Source organism: Hypanus sabinus, chromosome 22 (assembly GCF_030144855.1).
Source record: "Hypanus sabinus isolate sHypSab1 chromosome 22, sHypSab1.hap1, whole genome shotgun sequence".
NCBI lineage: Eukaryota > Metazoa > Chordata > Chondrichthyes > Myliobatiformes > Dasyatidae > Hypanus > Hypanus sabinus.
This window is the reverse complement of record NC_082727.1, coordinates 32,389,211-32,413,170: the sequence shown is the minus strand read 5'-3', so window position 1 is coordinate 32,413,170 and position 23,960 is coordinate 32,389,211. Positions and strand designations below refer to the sequence as shown.

General features: G+C 40.1%; 1 protein-coding gene across 1 annotated transcript in view; it reads right to left on the bottom strand.

Moving 5' to 3' along the window:
- Nucleotides 1-23,960, bottom strand: part of pcdh15b (protocadherin-related 15b) — an 831,732-nt gene that overhangs the window by 739,581 nt on the left and 68,191 nt on the right. Inside the window, exons 2-3 of the mRNA XM_059948101.1 lie at nt 18,601-18,615; nt 18,216-18,281 (exon numbers count right to left, since the gene is read on the bottom strand). Of these exons, the coding sequence (XP_059804084.1) occupies nt 18,216-18,281; nt 18,601-18,615 (81 nt within the window). The remainder of the gene's footprint in view (nt 1-18,215; nt 18,282-18,600; nt 18,616-23,960) is intronic.

The window sequence follows — 23,960 nt, the reverse complement described above, 5'->3', positions numbered from 1 at the left end:
GTTAGTGGTGGGCATGTTACACTGACTCCGGAAACATGGCAATGCTTGCGAGTTGCACCTAGCACATCTCGGACTGTGTTGTCCGTTGGTACAAAACAATGCATTTCACTATACTGTATATTTTGACTTATAAATGTACATGTGATAAATAAAGCTAATATTTATCTTTTAGCTTTAAAGGCAATGCAATGTTTAGCAGCCAGCTGTTGACTTGTATTGCTTTTTATCTTGCAAACCCACAGATCAAAGCCTTGGTATTCCAATAGAAGGAAAGATCCATATTTTGACTGATCTGGCCTTATTCCTGGACTTGCACAGGAATTATCCTGAAACAATGACATTTCTACACCAGTCTTTTATATAGTTATAAGTTATAAGCCCTGACAAAAGAGAGATTGGCCTATTTCAAGATTTCACTTCTGACTTTAAGATATAAAGTAAAAAAAAATAGCAGATTATTAAGTTCACCTTGGACATCAGACTCCTGTAGGAAGGTAGCTCAAAGCATCTTATTCCATGTTGTTGCTATAATCCCTTCATACAGTTATCCAATGTAACCCTGAACTTTGATCTAGTCTTTGACTTAGCCTCAAGGCATTTAATGTGTACCTATTTTTATTTCATCCTTACTTTACTTCGTGATTTTTCATCCTTAATTATAGATTCAAACCATCCCACGCATGTCAGGCTAATGAGTTTATAATTAAACAGTTTAGCTTTCCCTCTTTTTAAAAATGGCACTAGTTAATTTGCTCAACCCACCAACACGTATCCACACATTCGAGATCATTATGAGGCTGTCTGCTTCCTTAGGATCCCAAGATGTTTCCCACTAAATCTTAACAATGGCTTCCCTCTAGCTTAACTAGCTTTTCTGAAGTATCCTTTTTATCCATCACAAAATCACTCACTAACCACTTGAAGATTTACCGCTTTCTTACATTCTTTTTAACAATGGCTGCAATAAAACGGACAGCTGATTGATGCAACTATTCTCGCTGGGTGGAAGAGTAAAAATTGTCCCATTACCCTTTATTTAAAATATTCAATTTTGATTAGTACCCTAAGTGCACACTTCATTCAACAACTTTACTTCTGCAGCTCACACGCTCCATATTTTTCCAACATCTACCCCAATTCAATTGAACACATTTGTTTGTGTATTAGGAAGATCTTAAAACCAAGCATATCTCAATCCCGCCAAGCAGACAGATTTTACCTTAGATGTTCAACCTATTTCATTATTTCAAATGCTCTTAACACAACTACTCTCAGAGTTCAAAGTACGTATACCATATACAAGCTGGAGATTTGTTTTCTTTCAGGCAGCCACAAAATGAAGAAACACAATAGAATCCATGAAAACCCCTCACATGACAAAAACCATCAAAAACACCCAATGTGTGAGAAAAATAACATTATTATGCAAACAATAAAAAGTAAACAAATAACACACAGAACATGAACCACAGAGTTCCCAAAAGTGAGAGCACAGCAACAGCTAGTTCTCTTCACTATTTGCTTTTTGTATGCCTTTTTTAATCATTTTCAGAATTATCTGGAATTCATATTGCCAAAACATTACAACTGAGCCAAACACTGCCTTCGTGTCCTTCCTCCATTTAACCAATAATCACAATCTATTTACTAATTGCTGCAAAGTATATCCTGTTCAATTTGAGGACCCTTGGAACAGCTTGGGGCTTAGCTGAATCTGTGGACAACAAGCCCTTTGTGTTTTGGAAGCCCTTGAAAGAGGGATAAGGAAGAGGCTCTAGGGTTGATGTCTCCTGTCTCTTGCCAGTGGTAATAATCTTCTCATTGATCTTTACTCTTATTCAGGTACTGAAATGAAGATGTTTGTCCTTGAGACAGTGGTGCTGAGCTGCCAGGAACCATTTCACTGCTGCTGATCAAAATACATCTTGCATTGACAGGGTCAGGGCCCCCAGGGAAACATGCTTTTTTCTTCAGGTGGGATAGAGAGGAACAGTAGATGGAAGTACTGCAACATGATTACCTCCTTTTCCTTTCAGATGAAGGTTGTGCCCTTGCGAAGTGACATAAAGGAAACATTGGTGAATTGCTGCAGAGTATGTTGTAGACAGCATACACTTCATGTATGGAGGGAATGAATGTTTAATAAATGTTTAACATGATGGGATGCCTGTCATCTGAGCTGCTTCCTCCTGGCTGGCAACAAGATTTGAGTGTCACTCTTCCACAAAAGAAGAAATTCTTCTCTCATTTAGGAGCATACGCCACCGTCCCCGAGAAAGAATCTGGGAAGGCCAGGTATGAGACACTCACCTCAGAATAACTATCCTTTGTAATGGTGTCACATACCCCGTGACTAGGTTACTAAACCAGCAGAAATAATGATACGTTGGAGTCTGGTGGTACTGTAACTAAAGGTGTTTATTAGTAAACTAAGTAATACAGTATCAAAAATGCAAATATACATATAAAACAGGTTAGCAATGATAAATACAGAAGTGTAGGAATAAGAATCAAAACCAAGCTCTATTGTAGTCTAGGGGTAAATTAATAGTCTTAAGATAATGCAGAGTTCAGTTCAGTTTGGGTTGAGGTAGTTGCTGTTGAGACGGAGTGAGAGAGAGAGAGAGCAAGAGATGAGCAGCTGCAGCAGGCAAACCTTCTGTTGTCTTCTTGTTCCGTTGTAGTCACTGATTATGACCCCTCCGTTCCAAGCCAGACCATTCTTCAGTGGTGGGCTTGTCACCCTAGGCATGGGTGGACACATACACAAGCCCCCACTGCCCTGGTTTCACACACTGTGAGACTCTGACCAATTCCCCCGAATCGATCCTCCAAGTCCCCACCTTCCTGTGGGTGCACAACACTCTCAAGTGTCCAGCGGTGTGTCTGCCTGTGTCTCAGCAGACTCGTCTTTTATCTTCCCTGCCGGGGTACCAGCCATCCATCAACTCCATGTCCATCAAACTGGCCACTCACTCCTGTCTCAGCAGACACCTGACACCCACTATGCTGTGTCAGCAGGGATTCACACAAGCAGGCAAAGGGACAAAGTCCTTGGAAGTAAAGTCAACATTCAGCGAAGAAGCCATAATTTTAAATCTTTGTGTCCCTCTCATTATCAGCATGTGTAGCATGGCGCCTCTCCCCCTCTTTATCTCCCTCTCTCGTTAGCAGCATAGTTCGGGGGGGGGGGTCAACTCTGGACCCCATCTCCCCATGGTTCTCTCATCACACATAACAACGGAACAAAAAAATGTTGGAAATACTCAGCAGGTCAGACAGGCTCCATGAGAGAAAAACGGAGTCAATGGTTCTATTTAAATATCTTTTAGTACAATATTTAAATAAAAGTTCTCCCTTCCCAAATCCATTCAGGTATCTTGTATTGACTTAAAAGTAGATTGAGGACTCAGGAAACAATGATTTATAGTATGGATCCTGAACTGGAACAAAAATTAGGAGTGAGATCTGTCACTTAAGTAACATAGCATCTTAGGAAGCAAGCTGGATAACCACTGACAGTGTTTCATTGTACATCATCTCTAAATTGAGAATGAAATCGGTTTACTGAGGTCACCCAACATGAAAAAAATATAAACTTTATTTCATCACTTTGGGTAAAGATTTTAGCATTGAACCTTCAGCACACAAGTAGGCCATTGTGTGTCGAGAAGATTACACAGCACCCTAATCACAATCTAACAAATAATTTAAAATGCTTGTACCTTTAGTGCCCTGCTGTAAGTGAGGAAACACATTCGGTAGATCTCAAAGGCAAGGACATTGGACATGCAGCCTTGGTAGTAAAGGATTTTACTTACAGAAGGCAAACGTGGGAAAATGGCAACAGAAGCAACGTGCACATGTGCACAATTTACAGCAGTCGTATCGGCAATAAAACACACACAGACAATTAATAACGAATGTGGGAAAAATCTCGTGGGAACGAAGTACGCGCACACACACATACAACCAAGGGAAATATCAATACTATACCCGTCACCCCCTTGACTCTGTGCGGGCACGGCTCTATGCTATTAGGGACAATAATCAACGCTCCCAATTCTATTCAATGCACAGCTCACTAACAATCTCTCCAGCGCCGTTCCACGGTTCTCAGCCTGGAGTGAAGCAGGGTGGTCCCTCGGAGATGGCGAAGGGAGAGTCCAGCACACGTGGCACCCTTTATAATGCAGGAGGGCTGGATGGTCCAGCCCAGGTAATCACAGGGGGCCAATAGCTCGGTGCCAGCAGGGTTAAGCTGATTACAAAGGCCAATTGCCCAAGGCCAAGTACAAGGCTAATTAAAGGGGCCAATGGTTAGCTGTGTATTGATGGGTGAGGAGGGGTCAAACCTTGATTGGCAGGTGGCGTGCCTTCCAACCAGGTAGTGGGCAGTGCTCTCACGTGATTGTCACGAGCCCTCCAATACATGCCCCTATTTACTTTTCCAAGAAACACATCTACTATTTAAAAAATAAACTTTTCTACTTGACCTGCAATTTTCAAAGACGTGAATACATTTCAGCAGGTCTCCTATCTCTCGTAACACTACCTTCCAATTCTCCTCAGTTTAATTAGTCTATAACTCCAATTGCTGCTCTCAAAAGCCTTACACTGGCTTGTCATCTTTCTGTAGAATGCAATGACAACAACTATACTTGGGCTTACATGTGACAACAATGCCAACTATTAAAAAAACTGTACTTCCTGTACAGGCATGTAAAAGTTTTAGCATCACTATGCTACTCTATAGGAATGCATTTACAATTTAACCAAATTGATTTAAGCATCAGAATTTCTACGTAGAAGTATAATAATCCATTGATTAATATTTCTAACGCTTAGTATTTACACCAACCACTCAACCCCACAGATGGGAATACTTCCAAGGTTTATGACTACTTCAGAGAAAATTATTTCTGCAGCGAACAAGGCTTGGGGACAGAAACCACTTGCATCAACGAGAAACCACATATCCTCAATAAGCAACCCAGATTCTTCAAATGATAAAGAGGAACTTACTGTGTGATACTGCAATTTTTACTCCGGGACCGTATGTTTATCTGCACAATATGCAGGACAGACTGCACATGCTTGAGTATTTTCCATAACACTTCCAAGATTTTCACAGCACCTGTATCTGCACCATGCAAAGGAGACCTCCCAAAACAGGGCCAAGGCTAGCACATTGAATTCCAGTCAGCCAAACCCCTTTATTTGCTATTTGATTACTAATTTCCTTTTGGTCCACCTCACTTTCACTCTGAATATTCATGTCCTTTAGCTTAACTGAACTTCTGAATGACTTGGCTCATCTAATGCTAATCTAATCCTCCTCTCTCATCAATAAGCATTCGGAGGCTTTCCTCACCACTACCACCAATGGCTGATGGCTCACACCTGTCAAGCCTCCAATTTGGATAACCATAGCTTCCAAGCATTGGCATGAACCTTATGATTGAATGGCCTATGCTGTAATCAGTAAGGAAAGGAATTAATTTCATAAGAATATGAAAAGGAATTTGATTTATTGAATTTGTTTGGGTTATCCCAGCACAGACTGGTGTAGATTTATGCATTCAATGATCTCCTCTGTCCTTGAAAGATTTATTGTCTGTGAATCAGTTCAAGTCGAGCATGTGTGATGGACCGCTGTATATGCAGGTGTTAAGGTCATATTCAATTGAATCAGTGATTCCAAGATTTTGGCATTGCTCACAATTCTTTGCTCTTGAGCCTTCTTTTCTTTTTTGTCTGTTCTTCTACTCACTGATGGCTCCATTTCATATTTTTTCATCTTCCTTGCTCAAACATTCTCACCCACAGTTCTCTGTAATCTTCTCTGGCACATAAACCAATTAAGGGGAAAGAGATGAAGAACATTAAACAAGAGAGAGATCACAAAAGTTCAGCTGTAAGGAAGATTGTCAGCCTGAAAGAAGCAAATTACAGAAAGAGCAGGGAGTTTCTGCTCACAGTGAGCCATGCAAAAATGTATAAAATTGGAATAAGCGGAGAAATGAAAATGTTTTGTTGTAAATGCAAATAGAGTCTGGCACATTGAAATTGAGTAATGTGAGGAGATATGCATCAAAGTGCACTGAGTGTCAGACTTACTCATTGTCAGCAGCCAAGCTCTAAACATGGTTTCAGTTGGTCAGTTAAGATATTGATAAGATGTGTGGAAGAAGGACCAAGTAGCTCAATATTTTTTTATCGTATAAAGACTGATGGTGCAACATTTATATTTTTTTACTTTTTTGTAATATTTGATTCTTTATTTTTTAAGTGAGACAGAGTGTGGCACATGAATGTTTACATTTATTGCATTCACAGCTCTTGAATTTTTTTCTTAAATCCAGTGGAAGCTGGAGGAAAGCTTTGGTTATACATAAATTGCACCAAGAAGTGAAACAATCAGTTGATAAAGTGAAAATAAATGTTTCAAACAATCAAACAATAACAAAGAAAAAAATGAACCAATTGTTACCCTTGCAACAAATCAAGAGGCTTATCATATCTGAAGCTTGGGGAAATCAAAATTTGTCTCCTATTACATGTACTAAATGCACGAAGTAATCAACTGTACTTATAAAATTCAGTCCTGCAGTCATTTCAAAGTAACATTTAGTGTGGACATTTCAGCATCTTCTGTTTACATTTCAGATTCTGTATCTCTGGAGTTTATTATAATTTTTGATTCTGATTCTGATCCAATGGCCCTAATTGAGAGGTCAGAGCCATGCTCAACTCCAATCCCCTCATGTACTGCGTACTTTTCATTCCCTAACTTGTCTTAGACAACATTAAAGAGCATCTGAATAATTCATCAAAGGAATGTGGATATCTGTGAGAGTGTAATTCGTACCGAACCCTGATGCAGAGTTGACCAAAAATTTGAAAATTCCCTTCTTGCCACAGGTATTGCTTGACAATCTGTGTTCCTCCAATAGATTGTTTACTGCTTAAACTTAAGTCTTGCCTGGATAGGTACCAGTTTCCCAAAAAGAACAAAGAAGCTCAGTGCTATCCAGAAAAAAAGCAAGCTGTTTCATTGACATGTTAAATGACATCATAACTGTGGTTTGTACCATCCACTGAAGTGGCATCTGCCAAGGAGTCCTCAGTATCATCTCCCAGACTTGCAATCTACATCACTTAGAAAGAATAAGACAGCAGCAATGTGAGCACACTGACATCAAGTTCCCCTCAAGACCACATTGTGCTGTCCTTCAGAAATTAGCTGCTCTCCTTTAATGATTACTGTTGGCTGTGCTGTAGCACAGCTGAACTATATTGAAAACTTTGCTGGCAGCTTCCCTCAGTATGGACAACAGCAAGTGTGACATTGAACGTTTATTTCATTTTGACACGAGTTTGAACTTCAGTGCCATTCAAGACAAAAAGATTAACAAAATTCCTGGGTTAATAATTCTCTAAAAGGGTTTAGCTGGATTAAAAACTCCCATGTAAGAACATGCAGGGCAACAATAGGAATCACTCATCTCTTTGATTTCCAATTGAATTAGATCAGAGCTGATCTTACATTGGCTCAATCTAACTGTATTGGTTGTCTAACTCTCAATGACATTGCGTAACCTAGCCTCAGTTTGGAGGCTCAAACGTTCAGACATCCAGTTTCTTAACGTTAAAAAGCACCTCCATTTTTTTGAGAATAGTTAAGTCTTGACACCAAAGTTAAACACCACAATTCCAAACCAAGCTATTCTTCCCTATCTCTTCATTAGTTTCTCTCCAGTAATCCCATTAATTAGGGACTGAAGACCAAAATAATAGAATTTAATCACCCTTAAGTTATCAAGATAGTAAGAGGCATAGATCTAGTGGATAACCAGAAACACTTTCCCAGGCAGAAATGGCTAACACAAGGGAGCATAATGTTAAGGCAATAATTTTTGGAGGAAGGTATCAGAGGTAAGTTCTTCACACAGAGCATAGCAGGTGTGTGAAACGCCCAGCCAGGGGTGGTGATAGAGTCAGATACATTAGAAGCATTTAAGAAACTCTTAGATAGGCACATGGACAATAGAAAAATGGAGGCTAATGTAGGAGGGAAGGTTTAAATTGATGTTACAGTAGATTAAAAGGTCAGCACAATATCTTGGGCCAAAGGGCCTCTACTGTGCTGTAGTGTTCTATATTCTATGTTAATATTCCTTGTGACATCATTGAGGGAATGCCTACAGTATGTACAGTGAAAGCATTCTTCAATTAACAGCACTGTGAGAATTGACCAAATGAACAGCGAGGGTCAGCAACACATTTCCTGGTGCTTTGCTGGTGTAAGCTGTCTTCAGAATTTAAACCCCATTAGAAACCTGCAGACTGACTTCTTCTGACGGCAAGTTAGGAAAGTTGACTGAATTCACAAAGTGTTGTGCAAACCACCAAGTAGGATGAGATCAGAAGCCCTTGTGAGAGAGTGTCAAAATATTATTTCGTTACGATTAGCATAGACATGAGAAGTGAAGAAAGGATGGATACTGGAAAGATGGTATTTGTAGGCAAGAGTGGCAAAGGAGCAGCCATTCCAAAGTGTGCTCCCGTCTGGCTGGAGTCCAACAGACAGTTCAAGATTTTGATGCATTATCAGGTTGAAATGTGCTCATCTGTGACCGCGCTGCTATGATGAACTGCTCGTGGATTTCTCTGCCCAGGGCACTGGATCTTCTAATTCCACAGCAGTCCAGCTGACTTCCCATTAACAACACACTAACCATTAAGTTGAGCTGCAGAGCCAGATACACTTACTATATGATTATTTGGCTTTGTGCCACAAAAGTAGCTCAGTCCCATTCATCTGAATGGGACCGAAGATCTTTAATAAAAAGGCAAGTGAAAATCAAAAAAATTACAGATGGTCAAAATCCAACTTGAGAATGTCTCATGAGAATCATAAACACGAAATTCTGTAAATGCTGGAAATCCAAAGTAAAATACACAAGATGCAGGTGGAACCTAGCAGGTCAGGCAACATCTATGGAAAAGAATAAAGAATCAACGTTTTGGGCTGACCCCTAATGTTTTAACGAGAATGTTACAAGCCTTTTGAATAAATCCCTCATATAATAACATGAGCTCACAATCAATCTTGTTATTCTATTGCACCTTATTGTCGAGCTGCACTGCATATTTTCTGTAGTTATTACACTTTCTCTCTTTTCGGTCTTTGTTTTACCTTGTACTAGCTCAATGCACTGTGTAATGAATTCAGCTGTATGAACAGCATGCAAGATTGTATCTTTGTACATGTGACAATAATAATTTACATAATAATCTGAAAAGGGTGCTATTGAATCATATATTATTGATAATTATGATGCCAATTGCCTTGAACTAAAGGACAATTGCTTCATTGACTTGAAACATTGACAGTTTCTCTCTACAAAATGCAAGCTGATATTTTGTGTGTTTTCAGCATTTTAGTTTTGACTGCATGTGAGTACCTTATAATCTCAACATTTTCATTTAATTTCTAATACTTAGTAGTGTTTTCAAATTAAATGAATTAATTTTATTTCATTTACATCTATGAGGAATGCTTCTATGTCTCTGACTGCTAGAAACAGTTCAAAACCTTTGGCAGCATTGAGCTTAGGGTCAACCTCAGGATTTGCTACCTGAAGCCTCGTCAACACTCATGGCTTTATCTAGACTGAGTCTATTTGTCCCACTAAATTGAAAAAGTTAAGTGGTGCCTCATTAATTGTGGATACAGGCAGTGAGAGTTGGGTGGCAGTAATCTGAAGAATTGCTCATTCAAGTCTGGAGGTGCACATTTGGTTAAGGTCCGTCAAAACTCATCGGCATAGAAATTCAGCTCAAGTTGGCAGAATTAAGTGACAGTCTGTTCTAATCCATTTGCCATCAGTATTCCATTGATTTCAATGGCAATGAATTTCATAGACTAAATGCAATACACTACCATTACTCTATGGTGCATATTGCACTTCACACTGGGGATGGATTTTTGACAGTTATATCTTAATATTAAGAAAGTCAATAATTTAGTAACATTTATACCTAGTTAATTCTTGCTTCTGATTACCCTAAAGAATTTAAAAATTGAAACCAAACCCCATACTTTGTTACACAGTATAATTTTGGACAGGTAATTTGGGGTCTTATTTAAAACTATCATTTTTAAATTAAGCGACGTGGTTAAATATATTTACCTTCACGATGATTTAGTTTTGTTCTGGCCTGCAAATTCATTCTGGTTTGTTTAGTTCCATAATTTATTACATTTGAGTTGAACATCATCAATATAAGTCACCAGTGGTCTGTCAAACAAATTGAACAGAACACACAGAGTATAAAAATTACAGAAAAGTTTGATTGGGATTGAGGAATCCAGCTTTCTCACAGCACTTGGAGATGTACACTTTATGTCAGGTATCAACTTGTGCGATCTTGACCCCTCTCTGCAACAACACTGACTCACTCCATCTCAAAGCTGTCATGGTCTGCAGTTCCATTGTAATCTCCACCACATTCTAAGCCGTGACAGACTCATTTACTTTCAGCTGCCTAAACATCAAACCTCAGCAGGTCTTGGATTCCATTTCTCTTCCTGCAACTTCACTTTCCTCTGGCCCCATCACACACCCTCAGTTTTGTCCAAAAAGATCTCCAACTCGGTGAATTCTGAGCCCAACATGACAATGAACCCTTCATAAACACAATAGATTCTGCAGATGCTGGAAATCCAGGGTAATGTAGACAAAACATTGAAGAAACTCAGCATCTACGGAAAGGAATAAGCAGCTGACATTTCAGCCCAAGACCCTTCATCAGGATCTTATCCCAAATAGTTTATTCCTTTCCAAACATGCTACCTTGACCTACTGAGTACCTCCAGCAATTAGTACATGTTATATTGAACTCTTTATCTGCCTCTGCACCTATGTCTTTAGCCACATGTCTTTACACACAGCTCTGAACATTGCGAGACCCACTTTTCCACCAGGGACTATGTCTAAACTTCATGTTACCTCAGAAAAGCAGCCAAAATAATCAAAGACCACTCCACACCAGAGATGTTAGAGAAGCTTTTCCCCCACCCACCAACCATTAGGCATGTTAAAGAAGCTTGAAAACATGCACCACAAAGCTTAAGGACAGCTTTTATCCCACTGTTGTAAGTTTACTTGCACATTAAAGATGAATTCTTAACCTCAGAATCTACTCTGTCATGCTCTTGCACCTTATTGCTTACCTGCATTACATTTTCTCCATAATTGTGACACTATACTCTGCATTCATTATTGCCTTTCAGTTAAGTACTTAAGTTTAGAAATGATTTGTATGGATGACATGTTAAACAAAACATTTTCACCATACCTCAGTACATGTGACAATCATAAGCTAATTTACCAAGTTACCAAAAACATTTAGACATTGTCTCTGTCATAAGGTGGGGTTGGGAACAGACCCAAATGCAAGACATGGACAGTGAAGTAGTACGGAGAGGACTAGGTGTGTCAAGAAAGCAAGGGAAGTGGGGAAGAAACAACACTGGACAAGAAACAGGCCCTGGACGAGACTAGGATACAGGGCCTGGGCTAGGACTAGACAGGGCATGGGCTAGGACTAGAGTAGGAAAGTGGGACCTGGACAAGGAACTAGGAACCTGGACAAGGACTCCGAGCCAGAGACTGGACAGGGACCTGGAACCTGGGTCTTGACTCGGGCTCGGACTCGGACTCCGGATCCAGGCAAGGACTGGACATGGCAAGGCAACAGGACTGGATGTGGGGGCAGGACATGGGACTCCAGGGCTGGATGAGAACATGAAGCTCAGACTTGGTCTTGGTCAAGGGAGAGCAGGAACGTAGAGCCTAGGTCGAGGGAGAGCAAAGCAGAAGCGGGGAGAAACATAGCTGGACACAGACACCAGTCCTGGACGAGACCAGGACTCAGGGCCTAGGCTACGACTTGGACTTGGACATGGACTGGAAGCTTCTCGGAGCCTTGGACATGGACTGGAACCTTCTCGGAGCCTTGGACTGGAGCACAGGAACACAGAACACAGAGTCAGGACCCCTCCATGGGGACACGACATATGGCTAGGACTCATACACAAGACACTAAACACGGGGACACAAAGAGACAGTTCCAAGCTCAACAATAGATGTTCCTTCTGTTGGCGTGGCAAGGCTCCAGTCTCACTTCAGCAGCTGAACTTGACAGCGATGTAGGCGTGGGTAGCCAGCAGGGCTGCAGAGAGAAGGAAGGGAACAGTCCAGCCTCAGGGTAACAGCAAGGACAGCCTGATTTACCCAACAGAGGCAAGAACAGGAAGGGACAGATCCCACCATAGGGTAACAGCAAGAACAGCCTGACTTACCCCACAGAGGCAAAGACAGGACACCAACAAGACAAACCAGCAACCACACTCAAACCCAGGGCCACTTATATTCCAGCCCTAATACGAGAATCAGGTGCCTGTGATTAAGCCCAACTGAAACAATGGACAGCTGGAAGACCCGGAGTCCGGAGCGCACGGGCTGGACCATGACAGTCTCTGTAGTGTTGAAGCTACAGCTTCAGAATATTCATGGTAATGGGAAGCTCTAGTAAGTTCTTTGACATGGATCTACCTTGCAGAGGCCAAACTTCAGCTCTGAGATACATTCTCATCCTGGGTACAACTGAAACAAATGACCCCATCATCAAAAAATTAGGCCATTGTCTCCCACACTGACAAATACCTCATTTGATCAAGCCAGCTTCTCTTTGCAGCTTCCAATCTTGCAGTCAGAGCTCTAACAAGCCTGCTTCTGTCTCCTGCACAAGAACCACTAGCAGGGATGCCTGAGCAGACTCATTATTTCAGCTTGCTCTTGTCCCATCAAACTTACTACTTCTTGACTCCATCCTTTATTCCTTGGACAAATCAGGAACACTTCAGATTCCACTGCCACTCTGCCAGCTTCCAATTTCCTGGTCCAAACTATTTCATCTTCACTATGGATATTCAATCCCTCTGTACCTGCATTCCACATCAGAAGGGCCTGAAAGCCCACGGCTTCTTTCTCAAACAGAGGCCCAGACAGAACCCTCCATCACATGTTCATTCTCCTGTCTTCTCCCTGCAACCTTTGACATCCTTACTAATTAAATAGCTATCAACCTCTTCTTTAAAGAAATTCAATGACCTGTCCTCCACAGTCCCCTGTGGCAATTAATTCTGAAGATTCACCACCCTCACATGAAAAAAAATCCTAATTTCTCTTCTGAAGGGTCATCATTCTTTTGTGAAACTGTCCTCTGTGGTCCTAGGCCATTTCATTATTGGTACATCCTCTGTACATCCACTTTAAGTATAAGCCCAGAGCAGTTAACTCTTCCATTCCCAGGTTAGTTCCTGTCAACCTCCTCTGGATCTTATCCAATGCCAACTCATCTTTTCTTAGATATTGGGCCCAAAACTATACAAAATATGCCAAATGTGTTCTGAAATGTGGCCTTATAAAGCCTCAGCATTATATCTTTGTGGTTATATTCTACGCCTCTCAAAATGAATGGCAACATTTCATTTCCCTTCCTTACAACTGACTCAACCTGCAAGTTAACCTTCTGGGAATCCCGCACCAGACCCCGAAATTCCTTTGTTCTGATTTCTGAATTCACTCTCCATTTAGAAAATAGTCCATGCTATTATTCCTCCTCCCGAAGTGCATGACCATACACTTCCCTACACTATATTGCATCTGCTACTTCTTTGCCCATTCCCATAATCTGTCCAAGTCCTTCTGAAAACTCTCTCCTTCATCCACACTATCTGGCCCTCCACCTATGTTTGTGTCATTCTGCAAAATTGGCCACAAAGCCATCAATTAAGTTGTCCAAATTTTCTTACCTGTAAGAAAATCCCAGTTTATATTTCAAAGCAAGGTAACTTACTGACTGCAATAACAATGTGCATGAGAGAACTATATGGTCCCTCCAAATCACAGAGTATCGTAACTTACAAATATAGCACTATCCTTTCCCTCACGCTGATATCTTACAAGTGACGGGTTTGTGGCAAAGTTTGCAGATGAAACAAAGGCAGGTGAATGGTTAGGTAATGTTGAGGAAGCAGAAGACTTGAACAGATTAGGAGAATGGGCAAAGAAGTGGCAGATGGAATAGAGTGCAGGAAAGTATCTGGATATGCACTTTGGTAGAAGGAATGAAGGTGCATAATATTTTCTAATGGGTAGAAAATTCAAAAATCAGAGATACCTTAAACATTTAGCACATTGGTCTGTCCCTCTGGAGAGAGCGCCTCCTTGGTATCGTATTAAGTGCTCTGCTTTTCCTCCCATCCCTCCATTAAAATGTTTGTCTATCAAGTTATCTCCTGAGGCAAGGTCTCACCCAATTATATCGCATATGCTTTTGTTCTGGAATAAGATAGCCAGATTATTTAAAATTTCTCCATACTTGAATGAAGCCTCCAGTATCTGGATGAATCCAAAGTTGTGTATTGATAAGTCCCCTTCCTTCTGGGTGGAATGGCAAGGGAAAGGCATAATTAAATTTGGAGACCTTTATAATGGTGATAGTTTAAAATCTTTTAATCAACTAACCCCACAGTATGATATTTCTAGGTCACAATTTTGGAGATATCTTCAACTGCGTCATTTGCTACATACAACTTTTGGTTCTACACAGCAACTCCCACAAGTTGCTACGATATTGTCTACTGTACTGGCTGCATATTATAAAGGTCACAAACCTTCAACTTTATAAGGCCATGTCCAGACCACACTTGGAGTATTGTAAGTGGTTCTGAGCCCCTTATCTAAGAAAAGATGTGCTGGCACTGGAGAGGGTCCAGAGGAGGTTCATGAAAATGATTCTGGGAATGAAAGGGTTAATGAATGCAGAGTATTTGATGAGTCTGGGCCTGTAAATGCTGGAGTTTAGAAGAATGAGGGATGATCTCATTGAAAGCTACTGAATACTGAAAGGCCTAGACAAAGTGGATGTGCAGAGGACGTTTCCCATAGTGGCTAAGTCTAGGATCAGAGGATGCAACCTCTGAATAGGGGGACATCCACTTAGCACAGAGATAAGAAGAAACTTCTTCAGCCAGATTGTGTTGAATTTGTGGAATTCATTGCCATGGATGGCTGTGGAGGCCAAGTCATTGAGCATATTTGAAGCGGAGGTTGATAGGCTCTTGGTTAATCAGGTTGTCAAAAGTTATGGGGATAAAGAAGGAGAATAGAGTTGAGAGGGATAATAAATCAGCCACATTCAAATAGTGGGGCAGACTCAATGAGCCAAATGGCATAATTCGGCTCCTGTGTATTATGGTCTAAGTGCTCAACCAATAAACCTGTGGGAGTACCCTCACCGGATGGACTGCAGCACTTTGAGTCGGTATCTTACCAATACCTCAGGAGTATTGGGAAAGGGCAAATAAATGCAAACCTATAGCAATGCCCAAATACCCCCAAAACGAATGAATTTGTTAAAAAGTTTAGATTTGACTGCAACGTAATAGCAAAGATATTACAATCCTCAAATGCACTTAGTAAAAACTCTCACTTATAGATTAACGCATTCCTGCTGTACATTTAATGCAATAAATGTCTCCCATGGTTGAGTACTCATTTAACCCAAGGGAGCCATTTACTGCATCAAAGGTTCAGAGTGTCATATTTTCATTTCTTAACTGAAATAATAGCACTCTACCAAAGCAGTTCATATATATTCTTGCTCCAGCTTACTTTGCTGTTTTAAAATGATCCAAATGTTAATGTAATTAATTATTTTTGTGCTTGTATGAATATATAAAGTAAAATTTGTTCCTGATAGCAATTTTAAGCCAATGAAATTATTAACTGCAGTTATGAAAATGTATGTAGCAAGATGGTGAATTTGGTATTATTGTATAACCAACACAGCTGAAAGTTTCAGTCAGCTTTCAGCATAATCTAGTGGTAGCAACCTCATCTCTGAAACAGATCATTATGAATTATAGCAAAGGTTTGGGATAAACTTGTAAACAGGCTGATATTAAATAAAGTTTTGTAGGAAAACTGCATTCTTTCACACAAAATGCTAAACCAAGTTTCCTATCATACAAAAGTTCGGTAACTCTATATTCAAAATGATATTAATCTCTCAGGTAACGCCACTGAAAAGAAAAGAACTGATTAGTATTCTCATAGCTGGTTATATCACCTAGCAATGTCCATGCTAGTCATGATGTTTCCATAGAAGCCAAGAGATACACAGCATGGAAACAAATCCTTTGGCTTATCAAGTCTACGCTGACCATTAACCACCCACTTACACTAATCCTGAATTAAAACTATATTTTATTCTCCTCAAGTTCTCATCAACCACCGCAGATTCTATCACACACCTATAAACAAAGGGCAATTTATAGTGACCAATGACCAAACCAACCCATGTCTTTGGGATGCGGGAGGGCACTGGAGGATCTGAAACAAACTTATGTAGTGACAGGCAGAAGATGGAAAACTCCACCAAGGTCAGGCTTGAACCCACATCTCTTCTGCTGTGAGATAGCACCACCATGTCACCCACTATCATAGTGAATTGATTGGAATTAACACATCATAATGCATTTTAGAACATTAAGTGGTTTATGAATTGAATTTCTTTCCTTCTTCCAAAAATGTTACCAAAAGAGACAATTCAACTGTTGAATATCTGCTGGGCCTTAGAATGTGGAATCCAATTAACTTTATCACCCTACAGGTTTTTCAGAGTTCCAGAAAGTTTTCCTTCAGATGTACTTCCATCCTAATGCTGAGGGCTAATCACACAAACAATACTCTTGAGTAATATGGGGACACAAGATATTCTTCAGATGCTGGAAATATTGAGAAACACACATAAAATGCTGGAGGAACTCAACAGATTAAGGATCTTGACATGAAACAGCAACTGCTCATTTTCCTTCACAGATGCTACCTGACCTACTCAGTTCCTCCAGCATTTTGTGTCAGTTACTCTACCATAATGATGAGAATGATTCAATGCAACATTTCATGCTAAATTATCAGAAGCTTCCCGAGATTTCTATGTAGCAGTGTGCTGGGGTAATAGCATCAACACAGGTGATACCAACAGGCTCAATAAGTTGATTAGAAAGGCTGGCTCTGTTATAGGAGTCAAACTGGACACTGGAGGCTGTGGTAGAACAAAGGGCTCTATGGAAAATCCTGGCAATTCTGGACAATGTTTCTCACCCCCTGCATGCCACCTTGGCTGAACAGAGGAGCACTTTTAGTAATAGACAAAGACAATTGTGCTGCTCCAAACAGCACTATATGAGGTCATTCTTACTCTCAGGCATTACGCTCTATAATGAGTCAACCTATATCTGGGGAATTAATGACCCCTCCTGTTAGACTGCTTGAGATAACTTATTTTTTATTCTTCCTTGCTTCTCTTCTAACACTTGCATATCTGCGCACTTGGCAATGCTACCGTGACACTGTAATTTCCTTTGGGAACAATAAAGTATCTATTTATCTATTTAAATTTAAACTCACCTCCGATTCAGTTTAGCAAAATAATCCCAGTCTGCCTTGTTATTTTCACTACTGAATATGAATTGCTGAATAACTCAAATTTCTTCAGTGGACAGAGGGCTAATACACAGAGGAAATGACACTTTCCCACAAGATATGTCTCTATACACCTGACCTCAGTCAAGTGCTAGAATCAAGATGCTGCATTGCAATGAAGTTATACAAATAACAAAAGGAATGTACAATGTACAAAAGGAATACATTTATGAACTGAAGTAATCCAAAAAGGACAACTATTCATCCCACTTGAATATTGAGATATATTTTCCATTTCAAGTATGAAATATTTTCTCTCAAAACTATTTTACATCAATATAACTTCATTGGAATGTACCAGTATAAGTCTCTACTTTGGCCTGGAATCATTACCACTGCTTTAATGCCATTACTAGAACTGTGTAGACAAATGAATGTCATACAAACATATTAAACATTTGTAAACTGAAATCATTATCCATAATTTTTCATCTTGGGACTTCCAGCTCACCGCACATAACCCACTTTAATTTACAAGCTTGAAATTAGTCCATTCAAAGTCAATGATGCCACAGTGGTTTTGCATCAAATGTCAAAATTTAAACTTGCAAATGATCTGAGGTCATATAAATGTAACACAGCACTCACCATTTCGACTTTCTTCATCAATTGTGACTATTGTTGCTGGGGGACCTGATCTTGCCAGCTTGCAATCTGTCAATGGCAACAAAACATTATCTGTAAACCCTTACAATAAGAATCCAATTAAATATTTAAACATTCAAGTATTGTGTATACTTAAATAGCCAAAACATTGCATTTTAATAAAAATCTCACATATTAACAAAATAATTATTCAGTAACCATCATTTTTTCCTCATCCTTAATATACACATGAATTGAATACAACACATAGGAACACTTTAACAAACAGACTAGTTTAAAGGCACAGTGCATGAAGTATTAGATTAGATAAGCAAGAACACTTAAAGATGTTAAGCTTATTATATAACAGTGTTATTCACTATCTTACCATCAAATTGCCAGTCTGGAGTCAAAATTCAGTGTGGTAAACATTGAAGCAGCAGAGAAGAGTGGAAAATAAGAAAGGTGACACATTTTCAGTGGATTAAAATAAAACAATAGGTTTCAAAAGATAAGGCAAGAACCACAAAATGCTATTAAAAGTTATCATCAGTAAAACAAAATTAATCATCTTGACCACATTTGCTACATATAGACAATACACAGGGTCTTTCCAGTTAGGAAGGTTAGATTTGCAGAAATACAGCTAAACACAAATCTCCCATAAGTTTTTAAATACATTTTCAAGATATGCAAGTTAGTTACAGAAATGGACAGCTAGAGACATTTTCCCAGGACAGAGATGGTTAATACAAGGGGGCATAACTTCAAGATGACTGTTGGAGTTTATGGGGGATGAGTAGGATGTCAAAATAAGCTTTTTTTCACACTGAGAGTGGCAAGTGTGTGGAACTAGCTGCCATTGGTGGTGGTAGATGTTGATACATTAGGGACATTTAAGAGACTCATATAGATAGGTGGATGAAAGAAAAATGGAGGGCTATGTGGGAGGGAAGGTTTGGGTTGATCTTAAAAGTACATTTAAAGGTCAACACAACATCGTGGGCTGAAGGGCCTGTACCATGCTGTACTGTTTCTATGTTCTATAAATACAAACTAGTTGTATATTGTATTTATTACCAACTGGGTACAATATACATTCCACTATTTTAATTATGGTGGTGTTCTGTTAAATATGGAAGAAATTTGATGAAATTATAGGAAATTTATGCAGAGGGATCCAACATGGGTAACTACAGGAAATATTGTAGTACTGACAGAAAAGAGGTGCATCTGAAAGGGCAGGCTCCAAGATTTTGAACAATGGGTTTTTAACCTTGATTTTGGTGGAAATCACTCATTTCTGACTTAAGGGAAAACAGGTTTATGGACAGTTCTGTGGAATGAAGTCCATGTAACTTGGGGACAGCCTGTATATAGTTTATCCAGAGTGTGTGGGAAGCTACATCACATAGCCAATATCTATTAAAAGAAATAGAGAAAGGATGCTACATGATAGCACAGAAGAGCATATTGTACCTGGAAGCCTTTTATTTAAGTATGTGTATGGATGCAGCTCTTATTAAGCAAAATATACACATTTCTGAGGAGAAAAGTTGTATTTAGTTTAGGTTATTAGGAATATAAAATGAGTAAATAACAAAAGAAAAAGATTTTGCACAAAGTGAAAAAAATACAAAGCAATTGTTTTATGATTAATGTTTGGTAAATACTTTCATCTACCCAACTAATTTTTACTATTTGATTCAGTCCTGAAATAAATTTGTTTTGAAGAGTCAGTAGTAGGTCTCTGAAATCTGTTTTCTTAACAGGGAATTTTTACGACATACACAAGAAAATCTGCAGATGCCGAAAATCCAAAGCATCACATACAAAATGCTGGAGGAACTCAGCTGGCCAGGCAGCATTTATGGAAAAGAGGTAAAAGTCGATGTTTTGGGCCAAGGCCCTTCATTGGGGAGGCACCAATTAATTTTACAATTCTCGTGCACCTTCTGTGAAAACACTGACAACCTCAATGTAGTAAGTTTCAACTGTTTAAATCAGCAAGAATGCAGGAACACACCTTCAAAAGCCGTACTCCATGACAGAGATGCAAACTTTAGACTCAGCTCAACTCAACCAGAACCTCATCATTAGACTATCACCTGTGCCCACTGATATGGGCTAAGATTTGGCATTCAACCACTGCACATTTAGGATGAGCTCTGTCACAAGCCTCACAACTTGCTGACCACGTTGTTTCAGATCCCCACTTAGTTTGACTCTGCATCTGTGATCAGCTCAAGTTCGCTTCTGGGACCAGAGTCATCTGCAGGAAGAGTGAGGCCATGCTCTTTGGTAACTTGCCTGACTGACCCAATGTCACTATTACTGTCAGGCACAACTACCTCTAGGTGCCAGGGAACTAGTTCCGAAGAGGTGAGGTGTATTACCAGAATTGGCTGGAGCAGACTGGGAAGGTGAAACAAAAACTGGCCATTGAAAATAGTGTTCTCTGTCAATAACTGGCAAGAACTTCATCGTTAGATGTGATATGCCCTCAGAACTGCTATACTCAGGGCTGCGTAGATGAGACCTGTTCCCTGATGAGACCTTGGCACCGGGATGTCATCGTTTATTTGGGGTCTAAGGTGGAGCACACCTTTCTGATCACATTGCACAAATCCCCAAACAATGAGGGCAAAGTGCACCCAATGTGCCCAGATCCTCATGACCACCTTCATCTGTGGCTGTACCAGGCAGTATGTGGACAAAAGTACAAGGGCACCAAGTGTCACCTCTTGCTAGGATTTAACCTGACACTGGTGTTGTGGAAGATAGGGCTGGCCTGATTACCACACAATGTCCCAGTCAACTGGGCACATTGCACAGTGGTCAATCTGGAATGTACTGGAAACAATGCACAACAGGAACAGTATGGATTCTGTAGGGTGGTTTCCTCAGCAAACAATCTGTTATTGCACATAGAGGTGCAAAATTATATGGGAAGTCTCAACAAACAATGAAAGGGGTACCTCCTCATGAATGGCAATGGTACTATGTTTCTTTGTTTTTAAGTTTACAAACTGAATATAAAGCATAAGTTTTTTGCACTGTTTTTTCCTTTGTATATTTTTATTATGAATGTATTATTGAAATAAAAGAAGAGCTCTTCACCCCAAACACACTGCATCGTACTCAGCAACACAATTCTCTCTTAAGTGCAGAATGAGTTAAGTGGCCAACTACCTAGGCAGCATGAATTAAGCATCAAAAATCAAGAGGGTTTCCAATGTCCTAATCCCTGGGGAGGAGAGATCTTGCCTATTATTACAGCAACCTTTGCTGAATCTTTGTTCAGGAATAGGCTAAAGCAGTTGATGGGATCCTTGCCTCCAAGTCACCTTCTCACACCCCACAACCCAAACCTTTGATGTGTAAGCTCCCAATGTTGTGAGCAGATACTTTTCTGCCTGAACAACATACTTTAATGCTTGACACATTTTAATTCTGGATTTCCAAGAAATGCAACACTAGGCAGTAGAAAGGCAACAAGATTGCAAAGGTGGTGATAACATCCCATCACTTAACTTCACATTTGCAGCATGAATACTGACAATGCACGTAACTCACCGAGGGGGATCTCAACATGGTGAGATACCATGTGGACTACTTTCTGTCCTAGGTAAAGGATACAGTCATAGAGGCAAACAGCACGGAAAAAGACCCTTCAGGCCAACGTGTTCATGCCAACCAAGATAAGGTCATCAGACACAGGAGCAGAGTTAGGCCATTGGACCCATCGGGTCTGCTCTGCCATTGATCAATGCTAATATATTTTCCCTCTCAACTCTATTCTCCTGTCTTCTCTCTGTAAGGAGAATGTTTGCTGTGTTCATTGCATTCAAATAATGGCAAATGGGCAGGGAGTACTAACACTGATAGTGGACGGCCCAGGCAGATGTGCTGGTCACTGGAGACAGAATGAAAGCTCAGCAGATACACAGGCAGAATGCTGATGAACTACGACAGTTAGTTTTCTGGATTGGCCAACAGAGCCAGTCTGTAGGTTCCTGGAGTTCTTTGGTGCTCCAAAATGGCATGCCTAAATTCAAAGTCAATGTCTGTATATGTTACCAAATGTTACATTGAGAATCATTTCCTTGCAGCCATTTACAACAGAATTTATGAAAAACTATACATAAAGAAAGGCTGCCAAACAACCAACGTGCAAAGAGTGCCAGAGAGTGGTGAATCTGTGGAATTCTTTGCCACTGGCAGTTGTGGAGCCCAAGTCATTATGTATATTTAAGGCAGAGGCTGATAGAACCTTAATTGGCAGTGCATGAAGGGATACGGGGAGAAGGCAGGAGATTGGGACTGAGATGAAAATTGGATCAGCCATGATGAGATGGTGGAGCAAACTCAATTGGCCAAATAGCCTAATTCTGCCCCTATGTCTTATGGTCTAAAAGAAGACAAATTATGAAAGTAAAATAATAATACTGAGAACATGAGTTGCAGGGTCCTTGAAAGTGAGTTTGTAGGTTGAGGAATCAATTCATGGTTGTAGAGAGTGAGGCTATCCATGCCACTTGAAGATCCCGATGGTAGTAGGGTAAAAAATGTTTAACTCTGTTCGTGGAAGACTAGTGTATTATGCTGCCCAATATCATAACTTGTCTCTACCAGACCCATCTAGTATTCATTCCCTGACTGGGTAATACTCAACCCTCCCATCATAGAACCCAGTGCAATACTGTTAGGAATCAAACTGGCCGGTGGTCCAGTGACATCAGCAAAGGACTTCAAGTTGAATGGTCCAGATTTTGAATCTGGCCAGCTCCTTGCACGCTTTCCACCTGTGTTGGGTTGAGCATTGTACTAGCAGCTCGGCCTTGTTGAAAAAAAAATACTAATGCTACAGAAACGGCAAGTTGCCACCCAATGTGCCACAAGGTGCAGAGAGAAACAAAAACAAAACTTAGGACTCAATAAACAGCTGATAATAATTCTAATTTTGTGTCAACTGGGAATTCCCAGAAAGAACATTCTCTGCTTCTAAATGTCATTCAATAGGTCCAATAAATAGGGATTTGACGCTTTTTGTATTATGAAACTGAGAGATAAGGCACTACAATTTGTGTGGAAAATAATGCCAGTTTAGTTTGTACACAGGCTCCAAAAATAGCTTGTCACATTGACATATCCTTCATTTCATCACTTGCAGCTAATCTGAGATTTGGAGACCAGCTGAGACACTGGGCTGCTGACCCGACCTTTCCCTTTAAAGGTCAAGCAATCCCAATGGCATTCCAAGTTAATTGTATATTCCTGAGGAGAATAAAGAGGCACTAAATTGTTTTTAAACTACAGGGACCAGGTCACACACTGGTTTTCTTTTAATCTAAAAAAATATTGTTTTAAATCTCTGTCACCTGAAATATTATGCACAACACCTATTGTACTGGTTCATCTCCCAAGGAACCAGGCATGATCATGTATGAGAACAAGACATCTCAACGTACTGCTATTTTCATCTCTCCCTTTCTATAGGATATAGGAGGGAGATAGAAAATTTGGTTGAATGGTAACACAACAACCTCTCACTCAATGTCAGCAAAACCAAAGAGCTGATTATTGACTACAGGAGGACAAAACCAGAGTTCCATGAGCCAGCCCTCATTAAGGAACTAGGTGGAGAGGGTCATTAACTTTCAATTCTTTGGTGTTATTGTATCAGAGGATCAGTCCTGACACCTGCGTGGAGGTGCCACCACAAAGAAGGCAAGACAGTGCCACCAA